Source organism: Meles meles, chromosome 12, assembly GCF_922984935.1.
Source record: "Meles meles chromosome 12, mMelMel3.1 paternal haplotype, whole genome shotgun sequence".
Lineage (NCBI taxonomy): Eukaryota > Metazoa > Chordata > Mammalia > Carnivora > Mustelidae > Meles > Meles meles.
The window spans coordinates 36,882,779-36,901,091 of record NC_060077.1 but is presented as its reverse complement, the minus strand read 5'-3'; the positions used below and the strand labels follow the sequence as shown (position 1 = coordinate 36,901,091).

General features: G+C 45.3%; 1 protein-coding gene across 2 annotated transcripts in view; it reads right to left on the bottom strand.

Annotated features, from left to right (window-relative positions):
* Positions 1 to 3,554: 3,554 nt before the first annotated feature.
* PPP4R1 (protein phosphatase 4 regulatory subunit 1) overlaps positions 3,555 to 18,313 on the bottom strand; it is a 60,863-nt gene continuing 46,104 nt past the window's right edge. For both annotated transcript variants that reach the window (XM_046024865.1, XM_046024864.1), the window contains exons 12-20: positions 16,424 to 16,596; positions 15,027 to 15,122; positions 13,494 to 13,679; positions 12,026 to 12,187; positions 9,140 to 9,240; positions 6,294 to 6,414; positions 6,062 to 6,196; positions 5,476 to 5,617; positions 3,555 to 4,589 (exon numbers count right to left, since the gene is read on the bottom strand). In XM_046024865.1, coding sequence (XP_045880821.1) covers positions 4,426 to 4,589; positions 5,476 to 5,617; positions 6,062 to 6,196; positions 6,294 to 6,414; positions 9,140 to 9,240; positions 12,026 to 12,187; positions 13,494 to 13,679; positions 15,027 to 15,122; positions 16,424 to 16,596 — 1,280 coding nt within the window. In that variant the 3' untranslated portion in view covers positions 3,555 to 4,425. The remainder of the gene's footprint in view (positions 4,590 to 5,475; positions 5,618 to 6,061; positions 6,197 to 6,293; positions 6,415 to 9,139; positions 9,241 to 12,025; positions 12,188 to 13,493; positions 13,680 to 15,026; positions 15,123 to 16,423; positions 16,597 to 18,313) is intronic.

Genomic DNA, 18,313 nt, shown 5'->3' with positions numbered 1-18,313 from the left:
TGTTAAATACTTCATCTTTTTGATTACTGTGCCATTGCAGTTAAGATATCAAAATTGCAGTGAGAGTATTAATCTGGAAAAGGTAAGATCCCACACGAGCAGCTTCTTCTAGGATCTTAGTATTTAAAAATGTCACCCGGATTGGCGTTAGGAGTTCCGGATCGGAATCTGCCCTTTAACAAGATTCCAGGTGACTGAGATGTCCGTGAACATTCGAGGGGCAGCATTCTGAATGAACCACATTTTGCTAGCAATATTTAAGAGCCAAAACAACTACAAAAGCCCCCCCAAAAAACTCAGAATAAATGGCCAACCAGAACAAGTCAGGTGGCAGGCAGCACATAGCCCACCACACAGCACTATTCTTCCTCTGTGGGAGCCATGGAGAACTTTCTCGGGGACCGGGGGGACCCGCCATGAGGGCACGCCTCTGCTGCAGCAGACCGGAAGTTAGATGGCAGTGGGGTGGCCTCTGGGGAGCTGAGGCTCTGTCCGCATCCCCACTCGCCCCCCCCCCGCCCCCGTCAGTGACTGCCTAGGCGATGTTCCCCTTTTTTTTAAGATTTTATTTATTTGTCAGAGAGAGAGCGAGAGTGAGCACAGGCAGACAGAGTGGCAGGCAGAGACAGAGAGAGAAGCAGGCTCCCCGCCAAGCACGGAGCCTGATGTGGGACTCGATCCCAGGACGCTGGGATCATGACCTGAGCCGAAGGCAGCCGCTTAACCAACTGAGCCACCCAGGCGTCCCAATCTCCAGTATTTCTGTTCCCAAACTTCCATACTGAGTGCTGAGCTGCCAGTGAGCTCTAGGCTAGGACAGCTCACAGGGACAGGACCAGGCGGCAGGACACCCACTGCTCACAGCTTCCTCCCAGCATATCTTGAAACACGACCCCCGTGCTGCCTCGGCTCCAGTTAGTAACAACTGTGGGTATCGATAACACTAAAGACATCTGGGCAGAGTGAGAGTTCTAGGATGAAATCTGACTAGAAACCCCAAGTACCAAATCTTGCCAAATTTCTTTTGGCAAACCTTGACTTAAATCAGACTTGGTGGAAGTTAACCTACAACAGGGGCTCCTGGGTGGCTCAGTGGGTTAAAGCCTCTGCCTTCCACTCAGGTCATGATCCCAGGGTCCTGGGATCAAGCCCCACATCTCTGCTAAGCGGGGAGCCTGCTTCCCTCCCCATCTCTGCCTGCCTCTCTGCCTACTTGTGATCTGTGTCAAATAAATAAAATCTTAAAAAAAAACAAAAATTAACCTATAAGAGCAGTGTCAGATGCCGCATGGAGTGCAGTCTGATCACAGCAGGCGACACTTGCTGTCCAGTTTTCTGGGAAAAGAACCTGCCCCGCTCTTTGTAACCTTCTCCACCTAGCATGAGAGTTTGGAAAGGCTGAATAGAGGCACAGAGTCTTGCTTACTCACATTTATTTCCAGACTCAACTTTTTTTCCTCTGGTTTGAGTCACAAGATTATTCATTGTGGAGAGACCGTTTGCTTGGTTTCGGGTTGCCGGGAGCTTCCTTCTTTTCCACCCATCACTCATCCCTTCTGTCTCCTGGAGTCTTGCACAGAACATGACCGTACAAGGAAATCATTGCATGTGTCCCGGAGCCTGAGCTTTTTCCTATAGATGGTCTGTTTCAAACCCGGCCGCCCCCGCTCGCAGTCCCGCCTCCCTGGAGATGCATCTGTGAAGAAGCACTGCTCCCCGCTGCTCCCCAAGTACGCCACGCCTGGTGTGTCAGGCATCCATGCTCGACGCTGCAGCGGGCGGATGGTCCACACGCCTCCTTCAGCAAATTCCGCTTCCAGCCTGCCAGGAAACAGACTCCCCCTGATGCAAAGTGGGGCCCGGACTGACCAGGTGTGAGAAGAAACAGTAACACACTGTGCACCCACCTGCCGGCCCCGCAAACTAACAGTCGGGGTGCCAACAGCCTGCATGGCTCTGAGGGCATCTGCGTGGTATCAGGAGATCAGCACTTGCCAATTCAGCTGGATAGTTCCAGAAAAATAGTGGTCTGGCATCACAGAACTACCTCCAAGACTTAAGGGCAAAGATTACAGCCGAAAGGTAGCCCCCACCAAGCCATTCCACTAAGCAAGTGGGAGGTCTGGTGGCCTGGGGGCTGGGTAAAGGGACACTGAAAACTCACAGAAGCTGGCAAACAGATTTGTCTCAGACAAGGTGAGGAGCAGCCGAGCTCCTTTAGGACAGTGCAATTCTAAGCCAGGCAGGCTGCTGGGGTGAGGGCAGAATGCCCGGCCATGACCACTTGGGGAAGGAGCTCTAGCTTTGGAAAAAGAGTTTTCCTCTTTGCCTTTGTCAACCTCACTCAGAAGCCCCCAAATGACAGAATATCTTCTAAGATTAGCTATCCCATATAAAATACCTGAATTACCATTTTATTCATTTTCTGATTATGAAATCAGCTTGAGTCCTAACTGGTTTGCTGTTTTTGGCTCCTGGAGTTGGTCTAAGAACTGCTGAATTGTCAGTTTCCCTCCCTCTCTCCCTTCGACGATCCTGTCGCACGCAGGGACCCACTGGCCCCTGCCAGCCTGGGGGCCCCGGAAGCCCGACCAGCCCCAGCCTGGCCAGCCCTCCGCGGGGACTACCCAGCCTAGAATCCAAGCGGCGCCACTCCCACCCTGCCCCTACCTGTGACATCCACCAGCGACGGCGCAATCTGGGTCTGCTTTCCCCGGGCGGAGCTGGGAACACTGCCACGGGGAGCCCCAGAGGGCCCCTCGGTTGCAGCGGCAGGCGCTCCCAGCCCCTCATGCAGGGCTGGGTGGCAAGGCAAGCGCGGAATCACCAGAGGCGGAGCCTTTTTAAGCAGACCCTACATTCAAATTCTTTATCTCCAAGTCGAGGGCTGTGGCCCCCGCTCCCAAGGACATGCAGCGTGTAGTGTACACATCCTGTAGCTGATACCCCGGGAACCCCGGGGGGCAGCGGGAGCCATCAGAACATGGTCGGGGGGCGCCTGGGCCTCCACGGGGAGGGCCCTTGGCCCCCTGGCAGACGCAGACCCCTGGGTCCTTGTGGCTTCCTCTGGCCCAGGGGGCTTCCCTTCGCAGGGTTGTCGGGAGACAGGAAGGGACCCAGCCCTTCTTGGTAACAGTCCCTACAGAAAGCTGCCTCGGTCTCCCCAGTCTGCACCCTGAGCCTCGGGGGGGCCGGTCCTGCTCCTGCAGCTCTGCTGGCCGAGTCATGAGTCATGGAAACCAGAACTCACAGGGGTGCCACGGGTGACGAGCGCGGAGCAGGTGCCTCAGCTGGACACAGCCGAACCACGGGCTCCCATAGCGCAGCAGCCAGCCGCCCCGGACCCACTCCAGTGGGCACACACCCTGCATGTCCACAACGGAACCTGGCCCTGGGTGGCATGTGCAGATGGCAAAGAAATTACTGAACTAGTTAAAAGACAAATATTTTAATCTAGTTTTCCCACTTATACTAAATCATTAATACAGGTCACAAACTGCATTTTTGCAGACATCTAGAAAACAATCAGAAGTGTATATATCTCTCTCTATAGATCTTATTAATAAATTTTATTCGGACAAGAGAACTTGTGCCACAACAGTTTAAACAGCATGATTAAAGACCGCAGCACTCCCGAGAGTGGTCACAAGTATGTACAGTGTGGGAAGGAAAGCTGCACCTCAGAGCCGATCATGATCAAGTTAAAAACACCTCACATACAGCACACGTGCCAATAAACTCCTTCAGGTCATGACCAGCATGAAGAAAATCAGGACACAGATACTCAGCCAACGTTCTGTAAATGTGCACAGCAATATGCTGCATTTAAGAATTAAAATCAGATTCTACTGTAGTGTTAGCATCAAGCCCTTAGGAGAACCCCCCTCCCCATCTCCTTTTGCATTTACACACGCCAAAAACTATTCACACTTCGGGCGGGGCTGGGCAGCTGGCCACAGAACCAACAGGTCCTTGCCTGCGTGGGGACAGTGCGGGCTAATACTGAAGGTCTCTTTACATCCTGGCTCACAGCCGCCTTCTGGCTGCCACTCCCATCTATCTGTCGTTAAAGAAAACCAGGAGAAAGCAATGCAGGTCTCTGGGAATCTCCTCCCTTCCATAAGGAAAATGCTCTGCCAATTCAAGTTTCATTCAGGAAGACGGAAGGATTTAAGGCTTCGGTGACAATTATAATCCTCTGAGAAATTATTTTCCCTTATAGTCAAGATAAGATAATAGTGTTTACTGTACTTTCTCTTGACTCTTAAAATCCCTGGTATCAGTGTAGGCAACTTGCACCTGCAATGGAGTCTGCGAGAGAGGAAGGTCTCTCCTCCTCCCCAAGGCTGTCCCAGATGACTCTCATGGAGCACTTGTCAGCCCCTGGCTCCCGAGGAAGCAGAAGGACAACGAGGTTCCAGCTCTCTAGTAGGTTGAGGAAGCTGTGCTCATGGCATCGTCTGAGACTTTGGTGCTGGCGGGGTGGATGCTTGCAAAATACTTGACGTCACTGTCCCGATCCATCTGAAGAGCCATGATGGTCTGTTCCACGGCTTCCTGATGACAGCTGGCAGAGTTTAGGAAATATTCTGGAGACACAAAGTGCAGATTACATATAAAATTAGTTTAGCAATTCATAGTTTTAGCAGGTACAAGTATACTAAGTTCTTAGTCACAAAGTGTAAACACAAGCTATGTTGAATTATAAACAGTAATCCAGATTGATTCATGTGATATGAAAACATCCCCAAACATAAGAGAATTTGAAGATTTATCTTGATTATTTCTAGAACAGACCAAATGGCAGCAAAGCTGACACAATAAAACTTTTACTTGGGTTAGCTATTAATTTACTCAGTAAAAATGCCCCAAATACCAATCACACACACGACTGAAAACCAGTCTTCTCTAGCCGTTTCCTTATAATTGCTATTAAAACGATAAATGAATTCTAAAGGAGAAAAAAGCAGTATTCATTTACCCATATTCTTACACGTCTACTGCAAACCTTTCTGTGCTGCATTCCGAGTTCATGCATTAAACGGTATTTATTAGGCATTTTCGGGGGAGGACAATAAATGAAACGAGCTAAATCTCAGCAGCTTATTAGGATGTGCAGCAAAGCAAATCCTCAGGGGCACCTGTCTTCTGCCTAAGGAATGAAGAGGAGGAGGAAACACAAACGTGCCTCCCGGCCTCAAACAGCAGTAACACCTGTCACGTGGGGCCCACCGAAGGCAAGAGTTTTTCCTCCTGTCTTAGAGCGGCTATCCAATCTCTCAAACTAAGTCTGCAATTATAAAAGAAATGCCTATGGCAGGAAGGTGAACAAGTCCCTGTCCTCCAACCTGTGTCCCCTCTCAGGGGAGAGGACAAATCTAGCAGATTCCGTCTGCGGACATACAATACTTCTCCCTCCGTGGAGTCCCCACGCTGCCTCTCCACCACACTCGGTTTTCCTAACGAGCCACCCACCTTTTTCCAGCAGAGTCTGTCTTAGTGTCTTGGCGAGCAGCACTCGAACGTTGGGAACCCTGTCATTCGCCAAGGTCAGCAGATGCGGCATCAGATGCACGGCGAACTGCTCCATGGGAAGGCAGTCGTCCTCAATGACGGTCTGGGGAAGACAAACAGCAGCTTCACATCCGCCCTAGTCCACCAAACCAGAATACTGGCGAATGTTAGCGCTGAGACACGACTGAAGTGCTCCAGATTTTAGTTACTTCTTTTTAAACCAATATTCCAGGCCCTTGGGAACTCAAAGCTAAGAGGTCATAATTTTAAGTCCCCACAGATAGTTTTTTAACGGTTCCACTGAGCCCTGGAGTGTGCGCAGTCACGCACATTTACCCGCCCGTGCCGTGGACCGCGGGCACCCCCTAGTGGACGGCTGTACGATGGCAGACGCAGACTCTAGGGAGACTCTAGGGAACCGGTGAACCTCGGAAGAGCCAGATGCAAAACTCTGGTCCTTAAAGGTGAGAAAGAGGGTTCGAGAGGCAAAGAGTGGAAGTAGTTTCAGATAGAAAAATGGGTCACAAATGGGTAAGTCTTCACGTACCTGGCAGACAAAGACAAAGGCCTGCCGACCAGACCACTTGGGACATCTACCAAAGTTCTCCACAAGCTCATTGATGAGGTCCACTCCGAACGTGGGAGGCGTAGCCATGTGCAGCTTCTTCACCATCTCGCTGACCTAGGAGACGCAGCACAGACATGTGAGGAACAGCTTCTGTTCTAGGAGCTTACTGAACAGTGTGCTGCTCAAAAACTGTAAAAATTGTAACACATACCAACTTGTAGGAAATCCAACGAACAGAAGAAACTTTATCTGCACATAGATTCAGAGCAATGGGACGTAAATAGTCATAAACATCTCTGGGACTATATAATTCTAGAAGTAAAATCAGCTGTCTATAAAAATGAATTATAATAAAATATAATTAAAATTTTAAAATAAATGAAAACAGGTTAATCATCTGAGTAATTGTAATTCTGGATACTATTTGTAAGATGAACACATGCAAAGACGAAATTAACGGGTCTCCCATGCATAGCTATCTCTAGTCTGTATGTATCTAAAAATGCATTTAAACACTGCAAGTTCAAGAAGTCTCTCTTCCACTCAAATGTAAGGAAAACAAATGTTGCAGAATTCTGTCTACAGGAACTGAGACAGAGCAATGCGTTCCCTATTCAACTGGGACACGAACACATTTTTTCCACAGTAACTGTTCAGAATGCTAAGAAACTTCCATCTACAAATCAGTTTCCAGACAAGACGTTCCAGTAGTATCAGGTAGCCTGATGTCTATCTGTCAGGGCTCTGAGCAGCTTCTAAGGGAATGATACATTTACTAGGGATAACAGAAGTGAAGAGGTTGTCTGGAGACTGTTCCTCTTACAACCAGGGAGACCTGAAGACTGACGGTGTCCACCAGGCTACTCTGAGTAGACACAACAATGCCTTTGAAAAAATATTTCTGATAGGAATGAGATTTTTGCTTTTCAGATTTTACGTTTAAGACTATTTATATGTGTAATCAGCAGGGAGTAAATTATAAGCATGAATATATGTAATACAGCAATGACCAATGTGTCTATATATGTACACACACACATAATACTCAGAGATGAGAAGCACACTTATCGACTCCATTTTCCGACACTGCAAACTTTCTTGCTGGCCTCCCCGGGATGTATACCACATGAGAATATCTGGGGTCAGGAAAGCAAACTGGAGAGGGGCCACTCAGCAGGCAGGATTTGAGGGATACATGCTGGGGGACAGGCGTAAAGCCCCATGCACTCTAGGGCCCTTCTCTTTACTGAGCCTGAGCCTTACAGCAGCAAAGCCCACCCACCCGTGGGCACAGGCGAACACACTGTGGCTGGTGGCAGAGGAGAACTCTCTCCCACAGAGGGGGGCAGCCAACCTTCTCAAGCGAAGACCCTACACTGATAACTACAGAAGTCTCCTCCTGCTGGGGCGGGGGGGCAGGAACCTCTGCCCACCACGGACCGCAGATTCAAAGCAGAGACTGGATGCTACAGGGAGAGGGTAAGTCTCTGAGAAAGCCCAGGGACTCAGAGCTTCCCAGAGACTGAGGCTGAACCGAAATAAGAGATTCTCCCCTTTCCCAGCATGAGCCTACCATGTCCTATCAACAGTCTCCAGCTAGGGGAGGAGAACAGACCCCCCCGGTTCCCAAGGGTACGCGCCAGCTGCAAGCTGAGGGCGGGACACTAACACATCAGAAGGCCCCCTGGCACCCCAGCTCCCACCCTCAGCAAAGGCCACTGGCGGGCCATGGTGAAAGCAGCAAAGCTTACCGGGCACTGAGGGCAGTCACAGCAACAACAAAGCCCAAACCCAGCTTGCTCCTGATTAGACGGACCCAACCCTCCAGCCTAATGGCAGAAGAGAGGTGCCTACATTCAGCCAGAAACCCAGCAAGCCAGGACTCAGTGAACGAAGAAAACAACAACAAAACACCACCAAGACTATCAGTCCCAATCTAAACCCAGCAAAGACATCTTTTAAAAATGCCAAGTGAGATCTGGAATCCAGAATACATAGAAAAACACAACTCAACCCAATTTAAGACAAACGCCCACTTAAAAAATGCACAACGGACTTGCACAGACATTTCTCTGGATTACATACAAATGGTCAACAAGCACATGAAAAGGTGTTAACCACCACCAGTCATTAAGGAAATGCAAATCAGGATCACCACAAAACGCTGCTTCACAACCACTAGAATGATGGCTATAATTTGGTAAAAAAAGGAAAACACCAAGTGTTGGGGAGGGTGTGGTGAAATTGGAATCCTCCTGCATTGCTTGTGGGAATGCAAAACGGGACAACTGCTGTGGAAAATATTTTGGTGCTTCCTCAACAAATTAAACAGAATTATCCAGTAACCCAGCAAATCCACCACAAAATAATTGAAGATAGGTGTTCAAAGAAAAATCTGTACATGAATGTTCATAGCAACAACAGTCACAGCAATAAAAAATGTAGAAACAACCAAACACGCATCAATGGATGAATGAATCTTGAAAAGTGGTATACGACAGAATATTCTTCAGTTACAAAAATAAAGTTCTGACACATGCTACAGCATGAATGAATCCTGAGAACATTATGCTAAGTGAAGAAGTCAGACACAAAAGGCCACACATGTCATAAAATTCCACTTTTATGTTCAGAATAGGCAAATCTGGAGGGTAGCTTAACAGTTGCTAGAAGGCGAGGGCATAGAAGGATGAGGAATGACTGTGGAAGGGCATGGTATTCCTTCTGGGAGGTTGGAATGTTCTAGAACTAGAGAATGGTAATGGATGCACAACACTATGAGTGTACTAAATTTCCACCAATGGCAAATTTGGTTACGTGTATTTTACCAGAGTAAGAAAAAAAAGGCAAAATAGGTTAAAAAAAAAAAAAAGAAAACCAAACCAAAAAACCCTGAGTAAATTCACTGCTAGCAAGACCTGCACTTCAAGAAATGTTTTATAGCACACCAGACAGAAACTTGTATCTACACAAAGTGATGAACAAATCCCAAAAAAGTGAAGATGAACTTAGTAAATATCCTTCTGAAACACAGTCCAGTAAATTGTGAGAACTTACTCAGCCAGTTCAGCTCGAAAGCGCCAATTTCTACTATTATCTGTCACCAAAAACTCCTGAAGCTGATAAAGATATTCTCTTCTTTTGTCAATATGAAGAAGCTGAAGTGACAAAATAAAAAAAAAAATTTGCTAAGATATAGGCATTATTACTTTTACTAGACTGCTTGACAACAACTATAATATAGTTAATTCTTCTGAGGACATATGTAGTAGGTACATCTAATTGTTTTAAAAACTGACATTAAGGTCATTTTCTCTGATAGTCCCATTTACCTTCAAGATTCTTATCCTTTTTGGAAATATTTGTTCCCTGAGCCATGCATAATCTCCTCTGAACCCTACAGTGCCTTGGTCACAGACATATGGTAGGCCTGACCCGCTGTATTCCTAGGACACCCTTGTTACTGGGAACTCTGTGAGGACAGTCATGTGCTCTTACTCACATGAGTGAGCCCAGTGCCCGGCACCGTGATAGCATGTGGCAGATACTCAGTAAATATTTGCTGAGTGAAAGAAAATTTATCCCAATAATTGCTCCACAGCCATTTTAAAGTAGGTTTCTGATCGCCAAGGGGAAAACCCTAAAACCCTAAAATTTTATATATACAGAAGCAAACAAACTTAACTTTGTATCGAACAGTTAAGAATCACGCAGAAAAAAGCACTCTGAGCATACGGGTTCATGGGGGTATGTTCTGAGAACAAGGTGCTTTAGGAACTCCTGGACGTTTCTTTGGTTGACTTGATGTTGGACTTAACATCGGTGGAGTAATTCTGAAACTACCTGACATATGCTGTGGAACGGACAGAACGACTGAGTATGTTCATGTTAAGAACAGAGTTTTTACTGTGAAAGAAAAGGAAAAACACGAAGTGGAAAAAGGAAAGGAAATGGTGTGGGACTGGAAGCTGAGTTATCAATATGAACTTAGTAGTTACAAAAAAAAAAAAAACAACCCAAACCAAAAAACCACTCCTGGCTCCCATTCCCCGAGAGGGCGGAGAGGAAATGACCCCCAGTAAGCAGCATGCACACCGGCCTGGGTCGCAGTTCTAACTCCCGCACTCTGCTGGAAAACCCAGGCTCCTTGGAGAAACAGCAGACTCGGGGCTGGGGCACAGAAAGGAGAAGGTGGGCCTGGAATTAAGGATGTGCTTAATGTGAGGGGACAGATCAGAGGGGCACGGGAGGCAGCTTTCAGGGGCTCCTGTCAGCCAAACTCATATTCAGAACCAAGGACAGAAATGGATTACACTGAACAGGAAAAATTCCAGAGTTCACACCTAACACTCAAAAAAAAAAAAAAACTTCCAAGGAGGGGGAGGGAGAGAAGGAAAAGACGAATTTTACCTCAGAATGCCAACTAATAAATGGAGAAGGAATTATAAAAATAGAAAATCGGTATTTTACAACCAGCAAAGTAACAACTGATTGAGGCGAGACCCGTGTATAGATGCACGGATCAAAGCTCTGGGTGACAGACTCAGGGGAAAAAGTGAGGTTTGAAGGTCTCCCCCCGACTCCAAGTGGTCACTAATCAGGGAGGTGACAGGTAGGTTTTACAAAGGAGGGAGTGGGCCCACACCACCACAGCCGCGTGTCCAGAGTAAGAGTCGCCTGTGAGGCAGAGATCGTGCCCTACTCCCATGGGACGTGCGGACAGGTCACGTGCCTGCCCGCCAAAGCCGCGGAACTGACTCTTGATGCATAACATGGGCAGACTGAGGGCCATCTCCAACACAAGCGGCTCAGCCTCTTCAAAGATGCTGGTGACATTAAAGACACAAGTCAGGAAACTGTTCTGGAGTTAAGAGTGCTAAAGAGACTATATTTAAATTCAATATGCAATTCCTGACTGGATTCTGAATTGGGGTGGTGGCGGGGAGCTCTACTGGCACATTAATGGAACAGGCTGAGAAATTTCAGTATGATCTGTATAAAACAGAGTAACAGTGTCAAACACAGCACCAATGTTTTCTGAAAGTAGGATTATATTACTTTTGTACCTCCAGACTTCAAACTACAAGAGGTTATAGTCTAAGGAACAATAGTATTCCAAGACTAACAAGTTGTAAGACCACAGGTGTTTACCTCCAAGACCAGAGATCCATACCGACTCCTAAAATATGGACTTCTAAAATATCACATAGCGCCTCCGAACTTAATGTTCATGGAATTTTTGTACATATATTTAATTCAATAATTTTGAAAAGTGCTTGTAAACATGATCTAACAGTGTTTAAAAATGAAGTTTAGTGTAATGATTTTAAAATTAAAAATTAAAAGGACACCAGCTAAAGTGATCAGAATGGGACCTCATTTTTTTTAAAAGATTTTATTCATTTATTTGACAGACAGAGATGACAAGTAGGCAGAGAAACAGGCAGAGAGAGAGGAGGAAGCAGGCCTCCTGCTGAGCAGAGAGCCCGATGTGGGGCTCGATCCCAGGACCCTGGAATCATGACCTGAGCTGAAAGCAGAGGCTTTAACCCACTGAGCCACCCAGGCGCCCCTCATTTTTTTTTTATTTTAAAACTTTTTTTTTTTTTTAAGATTTTATTTATTTGACAGAGAGAGAGAGAAATCACAAGTAGGCAGAGGCAGGCATAGAGAGAGAGAGAGAGAGGGAAGCAGGCTCCCCACCAAGAAGAGAGCCTGATGTGAGGCTCAATCCCAGGACCCTGGGATCATGACCTGAGCAGAAGGCAGAGGCTTAACCCACTCATTTCTTTTTTTTTTTTTAAGTCACATCTCACTATCAGCTCATGACTCTGTCTTCTTACATAGAATACATAGGGAAACTTCATCTTGGTGGGTAGAGAAAACCAAAAATTCCACAGTGGAACTTTAGTCTGTTTTTATGCAGAAAAATTTAAAAGTTACCTTCAGAAAATCATGCAAATGTTTAAGAACACCTATCCTGACTTCGTCGAGGTCTTTTAAAAATCCATTGAAGATCGGAACGAGATCTGCAGCTGTCAGCTGGTCTCCGAGAATAACTGCAAGCTCGTGGATGGAGAAGGCTAACGTTCTTCGAACCTTCCACTGCAGAGATAAAGATGACCGCATTCATAAGCGATGCACACAGTACTGAGTGCTCTGCCTCTTAGCCGGTGTGTGAAGGCTAACAGATCTGGATGTTCCCAATCTCAAACACTTAAATTGGAACAGAAGTAATGGTTAAGAACAGAAGCTCGGCTTTAAATGCCTGCTGTCTCAAAAACTGGCAGAGAAATTTCAAAGCCCCGCACGGTACGTATTATTCTCCTTTCATTTACAAAGGGAAAAAAGTCTGAAATCACTAAGAGCACAGTCTTTGTAGTTCTCTGAACACTGGACGCCTGAATTACAGGTGTCCCACAGCCATCAAAGGCTGGTGAGTATTGTCCTTGCTTGACTGTTCCCCTTCTGATTCCTGTACAGTCTATCTTATGGTTAAAAAAAAAAAAATAATGAAATTTGTTTTTAGGGAATTGGCAATTAAAGAAATGTAAGAATGGGAAAATGTAGGAAAGTTTACATTAAAAACATTTTTCTTCATGTTGCTTTAGTTTAAAAATTTTTACTTTGCTACTCAGCTTAGAACACTCTACTTGCTGAGAATTTACAGCAAGGTTTTTATCCCCAATCCCAAACACTAGACCCACTCTTGAAATAAAATTTCATACCCACATTCAACATATCAAGCAGATGAAGGCAGAGATGTTCTGATGGGGGGGTGGGGGTGGGATAGAGGCATGAAGCCCTGCCCATCCGGGGCCTTCCTAGTCACCAGGGGCCCTGAGGTGCACGCCCCACAGGAACGGTGAAAGGCCTGTGGAACGAAGATGGAAAACTGCCAGTGTGGAGGGTACTGCACTCTGCAGAGTGGGCCTTTGCAGTCCCCTGCCCAGTTCCACTGGTGAAGAAGCGTGTGAATACAGGATAAATTCACTTCACCCGGACCCTGGCTAACCTCATAGGTCAGAGAAGGAACTTAAACTATGTTCTCTCAAGATTACTTCCAACTGCTACCTTGCTGAGTCAACAGCACAAATTCCTTAAAAAATGCATTATTAACACATTTAAGGGAAAATTATTCATATCTCAGTATAAATTAGTATAACTTTATAACACTGTGTGTAGAAACAATCTACACAAAACTTTAGACAGTAACACATTTGTAAGTTAGGAACTCGGGCAGGTCAAATGTAGTAATTTCCAAATGGTGGAACTTGGACCACACAAAAAGCAAGCTCTCTGGTATTACTTTTAAGCTCTTCTGCACGTGACTTCCTGTAATTCCAAGTATTTGCTGGAGCATGACCAGAAGCCCTACCGGGCTCTGTGGGGCACATCCACGCACACTCACCTGCATGTCTGATGCCAGCGTCTCGTAGGTCTCTCTCAGACAGTGCCAGTTCTGCCTGCCCAGGGTCAGGGCCACGCCGGGAAGGCTGTACGCGCAGTGCTTTGCGATCTCAGTGTCGACTGTCTGTGCACGAGACGGGTCCGTCATAGATAAATACTGATCTAACAGAGCCTGAGGCACAACATCCTGATGGAGAGAGACACACAGCCCGGACTTATTTTAGCAGGCCAGGCGTAAATTGAGTAAACTTATTTTTAAATAGATGAAGAATAACAGAGCATCTCAACGAGCAGAGAAAAACCCAGTCTCAAAGTTTCAGGGATCTACTGAGAAGAGGTAAGAAAAATATGCTAAGGAAAATATACATGTAAATAAAAGCAGCCACTCTAGAAGAAAAACAGGAAGATCTTAAAACAGAATACAGCGTAGGGGATGATTAGAACTGATTACTGTATTGAAAAGCTGCAACAACAGTAAGACCAGCACCTCTCAACACTGGCAAGGCTGGTCAAGTCTGACGTCATCTCGTGAATGGGACAGAACAGGGGCACTATTACCAACCTGGATTTTATAAAACCACCACCCACCCTTCAATGGAAATTGAGCAATTACCTATAAACCTTAAGAGCGAATAAATAGCTAACTGTTCATATAAACGTTAGGAAAAGAAGAATGTCCACACAATCTCGTTAATGTACACATAACACAGCTCTGGGAGAACATACAAAATAAACAACATTGGTTGGGGGGGGGTGTGGCGAGCGCATGCGTGCGCATACACACACACACACACACACACACACACACAGAGGCTAAGTACAAACTAGCATATTCCAAATATTCCATAAGCATATTTTCCCCACATTTAAAATTTCTGAAACTGGCATGTAACTCGCCATTATATAGCTCAGGGACATTTTTCGTATTTTCATCTCTGAAATTAAGCTGTATCTTGTAATGCTTGGCAAATTAGGCACCATGAAATACCTAGGTATGATGGCATGATTCTGTCTTTGACAGACAAAAAGGGTCTGTATTCATGTTTCTGTACCCATAATATGTGTATAAAGAAATAGGGGTGGCGCCTGGGTGGCTCAGCTGGATAAGCATGCGACTCTTGATTTCGGCTCAGGTTATGATCTCAGGGTCATTAGATCGAGCCCCGTGGTCAGGCTCTGCTTTGGGTGAGGAATCTGCTTAAATCTCTGTCCCTCCCCCTCAGAAAGGAAGGAAGGAAGGAAGGGAGGAAGTTGTGATCTGTGGTTACTCTGAAGAATGTGATCACAGCTGTGAGAAGAGGAAGATTTCTGCTTGTATTCCACTCTATTTGAATTTTCTTACCGTATTACATACTAGTCTTATTAATAATTTCACTAATAATTTATTAATGATTAATAATTTATTAATCATTAATAAATTAATAATAAAAATACAATTAAAAACTCATTGTAAGGAAGACCAGATTTGGTGGGATATGGGTTTCCAAGAGGAATGAACAAGGCACTCACCACAGAGAGACGTGCTATCACTTACTTGCACTTTGGATCTCCTCTCCTCATCGGGGCTAAAACTACTGTTGGTGCTCAAGTCCGAATCATTATGAATATAGCAAAGCGTAGACTCCATATTCTGTCAGGAAAAAAATATTTACGTGAAGAACTGTCCCTTCTGTAAGTGTCCTTTACTTAAGCCATCTTACTAAGTTACTTACCTTTCACGACTACCCGAAGATATAAATACATACAAATTCTTCAAGCTTTTAAAAGCTCGTAAGAACTGCCCCCCAACTTGAGTCTAACTTGCATAATACGTTGCTAAATGTATGCAAATCAATTCCAGAATAAACTCATGAAAATACGAAAATTGAGAAGTAACTCTGAAGTGACTCCGATATCTAAAATTAGCTTACTTGTAAGATAGTATTATTATATTATAGAGGGTGCTTCTGGTCAATGCTTTATAGGTCACGGGATGTCCTATGTAGTTGTTCTTCTACTGCTGGCTATTTCTAATTTCACAAATATACTTTTCACCAGCTCCAAAAAACTCCAAAATAAACAAAACACCTTCTAAAATGCAGAGATACCACAGCATTCAAATCTCCAGTGATGACAGGTGGCCAGGGCTTCATTCTGAAGCACAAGTATCCTTTACGATTTCTAATTCCACCAGCTGTCACCTAACAAGAAGCAAAACAGAAACCCACTGCCACTCTAAGAGCCCTCTCCATCCCCAGTGTGTATGCCGGTGCTCTTCCGAGTCCATCGCTCGGGCTGCTCTGACTGGGACTGACCAATCCTGGAAACCAGTGGTGTTATTCCTTCCCTGCGTTTCTCTCAACAAGGGTTAGAAATACCGATCCCACGTGAAGCTGGCTGGGGGCGGGGGTGCGGCAGGAGGTCGGGGTAGGATCACACAGAACAGCTCCAAGTACACAGTGAAGATGATGCTCGTAACAGTACCCACCCTCACACTCCAGAGTCCAGATAATGCCACTGGCCCTCCGCAACATGGCCTCAAGTCCCGATCTTCCGCTCAGAATGCTGTGTTGCTTGCTGCAGTGAAATGGTCCCATCAGAAACAAAGCACCTCTCCGAAAAGAAAAGGGAAGAGTTAATGATTCTTGACAAAGGGCTTTGTTTCCAGTAAGACTATTTCACTGCAGTGAGCTACGTTAACACATTGAGGCTACTCCAGTGGTCATGTAGACAGGATTGGGATTTACACTTCCAAGCACCGAACATGACACTAATGTCACAAAGACAGGATGTGGTGACAGTTACCTTCCCTTTATGCCAAAGAGCGAGCTGAGAAAATCGGCAACAAACAGAATGCCCTCATTAGAAAGTGATCAGCTACAACTATTTCCCAACAAAAGACTCCGGATTGGAATGGAGCTCACTGGAGAAAGGCGTGACTGAGTGCATTACCTCAACAGCATCGCCGATCAAAGGCACGGAGGCGTCGTGATTTATTTTACAGTTTGGCGGCTCGTTCACACCCAGCCCGTCCTGCGCATCGCTTCTCCTTTCTGCGTCGCTGGCCTCCTCGCGAGCGTCCAGGCTGGAAGCACGCAGCGCGGCGGACAGCACGTCCACTTGCGCTGTGGGTGGAACAGGGAAAGGGCTCGTGAGTGGCAGAACCAGCCGCGTGCAGGCAAGTCTCTTCTCCGTTTGCACTACAGGTTATCAATGAAATGTATACTTTTTTGACCCTGCCATCAAAAAGCTGAAAAAAAAAAACTACTGCGGTAAATCATTAGTCCTTCGAGAGAAAAAGGAGAAAACTAATATGCTTTCATGAGATTAAAAATGTTTATCCACTACTGTACATTATTCTGCGTTAGTATGAAAGAGAAATGCTATCTAGTTTTGGAGGTACCTCCAGTTTATTAAAAGGAGTCAAGTTCAGTGTAAGTTAACTATGTTTTGGTAGTGCAAGAATCGAACTGACAAGACTTACTTACTAAGCTATTTAGCAGAAGAGCAGTCACACAACCCTGCCAACATAAAACAATGGTAATTACAAAGATTTTTGGTGCAGTTACATTTCAATATCTCATATTTTATCCCCGTTTATTTTCCTCTAATTCCTTTTGAAAATGAAATTAGTGGCTTAGACACCCCCCATGTGAGCGCTGTCTTGCTGTGGCAAACCAAAACGACAAATTACCAGAAGTGATTCTTAAATCTGGCAAATACCACTACCTACGTTTGGAGTTACACCTTCTTCATAAATGTGATCCAAACTAAAGTAAGGCATTCTTCCTTCTCCCAAACAATTGAGACATGTAACCCCCCACCCCCCAAAAATGCTTGTTTGAGTAACAATCCACTGGGATGCTCAAAATATAAAAACTCATCAATTTTAACTTTGAAATTAATTAGTAGAAAGATCAGAAACTGTGTCCCCACTCCACTTAAAGATTATTTAAAAAAAAAAAAAAAGGCAATCTGAGGGATCTCACTGAGAACCTGTTATGGGGCTGCAGCATTCAGGAAACTCAAGGACAAACACATCGGGCCCCTGGCAACAGACACAGGAGACACATGGGATGAGCTTCTATTCTATTGAGGTCACTGGCTGCTCAAGTAAGTAAACTGAAGGTGTTTAATCATAAAAAGTTACTCATGAAAAGTATGCACATTCTTTTAAGAATTCTAGCTGCAGTTTGTACTAATCCTTTCAATCAGTTTAGGCTCCCTTCTGGAATCTTTTGAAGTTTCCAAAACAAAATCAAAACAGTCCTAAAGGAGACGGCACAATACATAAAGGTTAGAATGTTTTGTCCCACATAAAGTGCACAGGGTGTGAGAAAGAACTCTAATGCCTTTTGTTTCCCAGGATGTAACTAATCAAAAGCCGTTCACAGAAAATGCCTTATAGGAGTCATTTCTCTCGAAATGGACTACACATTTCTCTTTGTCTACTTTAAGATTTGTACATTCATAAAAGTTTAAGTGAGTTACGCTGTGAAGTTACCTTCCTCAACAAACTGATATATAAAGATCAAGACAGAGCCTAGCGCTGGCTCCTGAGGAAACCTGATGCTTCAACTCTCCACCCAGAGAATGAAGTAGAATCCAATGCCGGGCTAAATGCTGAAATTTCAGCAGGATACACCACAACAAATTTAAGAAAACTGAATGCATGGGTCTTCAGCAAAATCTGCATTTTACTTAAAATATAGTCTGAAATCCCAGGAACCAAGGCTAGTTTCATCATGGACTCGTGAAGAAACAGAGTCCCCAGTGAGTCATGCTCAGAAGTAGAGACAACCTAGAAACTTGGAATTTTACTCCTTCCCTGAAGAAGCTAGT